Raw genomic sequence first — 4669 nt, 5'->3', positions numbered from 1 at the left:
GACGACAATAGGAGTAGCCCAATCCGAAGATTCTATTGGAGAAATAATATTGTTCTCGATGAGTCTATCAAGTTCTGCATTAAGAGGTTCCTCGAGAGCTAAAGCAATTGGACGACGTGGAACATGAACAGGATGAGCATCAGGTTTCAAATGGAGGTGAACAGTAATCTTTTTACATTCTCCCATCGAATTATCAAAAAGATTAGGAAATTTACCTTTAAGTGTGCTCTCCTGAATCACATTAATGCATTCTCGATTGTCTGAAACTCCTTGATCATAAACAATCAAATCAAGCTCATCAATAGCTTGAGCACTAATTAAAGCCATATTAGGTCGATCAAGAACAATAATCGGTCCCTTAGAAGTCTTGCCTTTATAGCCCAGAGAGGCGTAGAAAAATCCCACAATTCTAATCGGGTAACCAGATACGTTCACGCACGAAGTAACGTAGGGTCGAAGTTTTGGACAGCCAATCATCTGCCAAATTCTGGTTCCAATAGTAGTTACATCCGCTCCTGTGTCCAGTTGCATCTTCAATATTTTATTATTAATAGAAATGTTCGCAAACTTACGGTGTTGATGTCCTGTTCCGAGAACACCTTGCAACTTAATAACACTAATTTCCGATTCAGTTTTCGACAAACAAGCTTTAGCAATATGACCTATTTTATTGCAAATGCGACACTCCGCATTTTTAAAAGGACAGTCAACTCGCTTGTGGTTCGTAGCGCCACAGCCATAGCATATATACGTATAATCAGTTTTTTTTTAAACTTTATCATTATTGAAACGTTTGGAATTCTTACCTTTATCTTTTTTGTCAACTTGCTTAATGGCACTGACCTCGGAAGAATGTGGTTCTTCAACACGCATGACATCAGCTGTGCGTTCCGCATGTGCGTGGCAAATTAGACGAATATCATCAAACTTGGTGGATTCCTTTTCAGAGACTAACTTGAAAAGTACCTGTTACTGTTAATTGTATTAGACTGCGTGCTTACTTCAAAAAAATTGTATTAATTATGTCTGTTTAAAATTTCATAATCCCTGACAATTTGACTTTTATATATTCCAAATGTTAATTATTATTTTATTAAATTGAATTTTGCTCGTCACCCTATTGGCCCATTTATTGTTAACTTTGTATTTTTAACTTGAAAAGAATAGTCCTCTCGGTATGAAAAGCATGGTCACTAAGAGCAATAGCTGTAAGGACAATCTTGAATTGATCGATCTTGAAATTGTCAAATTCGAAATTGTCCCCCAAAACATTGATTCTGTCGAGAATTTCGACAACGGTCATTGGCGGTGAAGCACGAAAATTTAGAGCTTCAAAACAACGTTGGAATAATGTTTTGTTATCATGAAATTGTTTCCTTAAATGCGCAATAAGGTCACAAAAGGGTAATTCATGAGGTTTCTTTGGAGAAAGACGACTAAGCAAACGTTGATACTCATCATCTCCAAGCGCATTGAGAAGTAATTCCTTACGTTCCTCCTCAGATAACCCTCTAGTACCCTCCTCGAAAGTGCCGGCATGTCGTTCGAACCATAAAGAGAAAGTTTTACCTCTAGTAGGATCATGGATGAACTTACCCAGACGCGCGTGGTGGGGTGGCTGGTGGGAAAGGTTGATAGGAATCTTAAAAGCGCTATTGCGAAAGATGTTAGGAAAAGCAAGCCTCCCGTACGAGGATTTAAACACGATATTGTGCGACGCAGAAGCGATAATTAATACGCGCCCGTTAACATATTTATCGGAAGATCCTGAAGATCTCAGACCATTGTCGCCGTCAATGTTTTTACAAGAGAATCGGGAATACGGTGTTCCGGACTGCGATATGTTATACCGAACAAAATTAGAGGGAAAGTTCAAACATAGGCAGAAAATTCTAGAAGACCTTCGAAAAAGATTCCGAGTCGAATATTTAGGTCAACTTTCACTGAAAAACGGAAAGAAAGGAGAACGCCGGAAAATAAAAATCGGTGACATTGTACTGATAGGAGATGATACAAATAGACGCATTAGTTGGCCGCTTGCACGCGTGATGAATGCGATTCCGGGCCGCGACGGCCAAGAGCGAGTGTTCGTCCTAAAAACAGAGAAGGGATTATTTAAGAGAGCGGTACAAAGAGTTTACCCACTAGAAATCGTTCAAGACGAGTTTGAAAATTCTGCGAAGAATTTACGGGAGAAGGCGAGCGTTATCGGAAAATCTAGCGCTAAGACAAACAACTACAAAGCAACGAAGCGTCCTGATTGCGAACCTAGCGATGGCGAATCTAATGATTGCAAACCTAGCGATGGCGAATCTAATGATTGCGAACCTAGTGAGTGCGAACCAAAGACTGTAACCACGAGAAGTGGACGTGTCAGCCGGAAACCTGATTATTTTAATACCAACATATAGTTAAGGTGAAGATCAACGCGAAAGAGAATCTGTTATTGTACCTGCGATTTTATTTTCTGGTAGGAAAAAGAGAAAAGTTTTGTTATTTTAAGGCTAAATCTACCTGTTTTCGTTATAAGTTCCTAATTTTTTTAAATAGTTTGAGGTTGAGGGACATCTTTTCCAACAAAAGGGGGGGGAGGATGTCGCGGATAGCGCGTAGGGATACCTGGCAAGGAGGGCGCGCGCGGCGAGTGCGTGCGGCGGCGGCGTATGCGGGAGAAGTAGAGAGGGAGACGGGACTGGGCACTTGGGACCCGTCGTCGTGTGAGATAAGATTGGCTGGTAATAAAGGTGTGTGAAACGCAAGCAAGTGAGTTTGAGAACGGAGGATTTCATTCATTTGTCTGTCCCCCACAATACCCGTCAAAATATGACGGTGCTCAGAGAGCACACACGCTCGCTAAACCCTGAATAGCATATCCGTTCGTGATCCAGGCCATGAAGAACAGATAGCAACACAACGTAAGAGCCTCGGCCGGGAGTAGTTCCTCTACGCACATATCATCAACCATTAGAAAAATACGCGAACACAGACATCTCAAACCCGACAGCCGCATCGCTAACCGCACGCCAACAGGGCATATGCGCGGAGATCCTCTTAAACACAGCACCGCAGACAGCAAGACAGGCACAGATGCGGAGTCGAGCAAATCAGGCAAGAGTGTTAACAATTCAAATAAAAATCTATCATCTTTCCCATCAGGGGAAATCTCCGTTCCGATACAAGCCCGCCAGCGGGGGAAGACGCGCTAAAGCGACCCCCGCTAGCGGGCCCGAACGAAATCATACATACACACGAATGACCGTAATTTACAGACATTCGCACAAATTCAGGCAATCTATAAAGGACAATACCCGTTAGTTAAATCTCCATAATCATTCGAACAGAAAAAAAGAATTCAGCTGAGGATCCAAGGTCCACAAGAATTGTCCTCGACGATCGGGTGTAGCACAATTATATGTATCTGGTGTTGCCGCGCCGCTCCGTGCGCGATATATTTTCCCTCTTACTCGCTCCGGAGGAGTTCTCTGACAAGAACCGAAAGGATTCTTTAACGGGATGTGGCTGGTCGGAGGTCACTTCAAAAAGGCACCGTTTAACTATCACTATGTAGCTTTATTCAGCTGAGTGTTACACTGATTGTTTACGACAGGCCGAGGGCCTGACGGACAAATGCTTAGCGCGTAAACGTATACTATCGAATGACGCGTGATTGACAAGTGCCCCGATCTCGGGCTTTCCTCTGGTTTTAAGCCCGATGATCGAGGCGTCAGCGTTCTCGGTACTCGATTGCGGTCATTCGTAATCGGGTCGAGAACTTGCTGACTTCTTCTTCGAATTTAATTAGGTTGCGCGGTCGGGCTTTTGTGGCTCGATCGCGCAATCTGCTTACGCTAGTGTTATTTTAATTGTAATTACAATGCTTGAGTGCCCTCCTTACCTCTTTATGCAATCGGGGCACAACATCCCTCCCCCTTTGGAAGAAGGAAAACTGAGGGGTGAAGTTTTCCGCTCATGGGTTTACCCTCTCCCTTTTCCTTGTTCCTTACAGTATTTATTTACAATATCTGATTAGTACAGCATCGCGGGTTCGCGGATCACATAGTTTGGTGTATTTTGTTGTTTTTTCATTCTATGGTATATTACCCATGCGCTTATGCCTATGATGCTAATTATAATTATTGCCCTACCCGATCCTTGTGAGTGCGTGACATTTGTTCGCAAATATGTGTCTTCTTTCGCACGCGTTTAGGTGGCTAGGGGTCTTTACATAAGTTTGCACCTCGCCTGGTGCGTCTACGTTCACATTGTATGACAGAAATGCTTGATCGCATATATAATTTTACTCGGTTCGCGTACATGTTTCTAGCTCGCGTTTCTTGACTATTAGGCAGTTATGGTTGTGGTTTTTTTTCTTCAAACCTTTATCCTTTAGTACTTTCCCCTTCCCCCCTTATTGTAGTTTTATTCGCCTAATATTCTATAAAGGGTTTTATGCGATTTGCGTGCACTCGTAGGCTTCGTCGTCCCTTTTTTATTGTGTAATTTATTTCCGAGTGCTTTTCTATTATAACGTATGGACCTATCCATTGAGAATCTAGTTTTTTCGAGCGTCCTCTCCTTACGGTTTCGTCGTGTAGGAGTACCTTTTCCCCTACTTTAAACTCTACAGTTTTAGTTCGTTTGTCATATTGCGTTTTTGCTTTTTCTTTCT

The 4669-nt window shown here is 42.5% G+C and overlaps 1 protein-coding gene across 1 annotated transcript; it reads left to right on the top strand.

The window, feature by feature from the left end:
* Positions 1-1586: 1586 nt before the first annotated feature.
* On the top strand, positions 1587-2411 carry LOC105571256. The gene has a single exon (XM_012028720.1). It carries the CDS (start codon positions 1587-1589, stop codon positions 2409-2411), a length of 825 nt encoding a protein of 274 aa, XP_011884110.1.
* Positions 2412-4669: the final 2258 nt, after the last annotated feature.

Source organism: Vollenhovia emeryi, unplaced genomic scaffold (assembly GCF_000949405.1).
Source record: "Vollenhovia emeryi isolate VEMERY1.0 unplaced genomic scaffold, V.emery_V1.0 DF940950.1, whole genome shotgun sequence".
Taxonomy (NCBI): domain Eukaryota; kingdom Metazoa; phylum Arthropoda; class Insecta; order Hymenoptera; family Formicidae; genus Vollenhovia; species Vollenhovia emeryi.
The sequence above is the reverse complement of the archived record's forward strand: the minus strand, read 5'-3'. Positions and strand labels throughout refer to the sequence as shown.

Coding starts and splice junctions, on each gene's coding strand:
- LOC105571256 (XM_012028720.1), top strand. CDS start 1,587: ATGAACTTACCCAGACGCGCGTGGTGGGGTGGCTGGTGGGAAAGGTTG.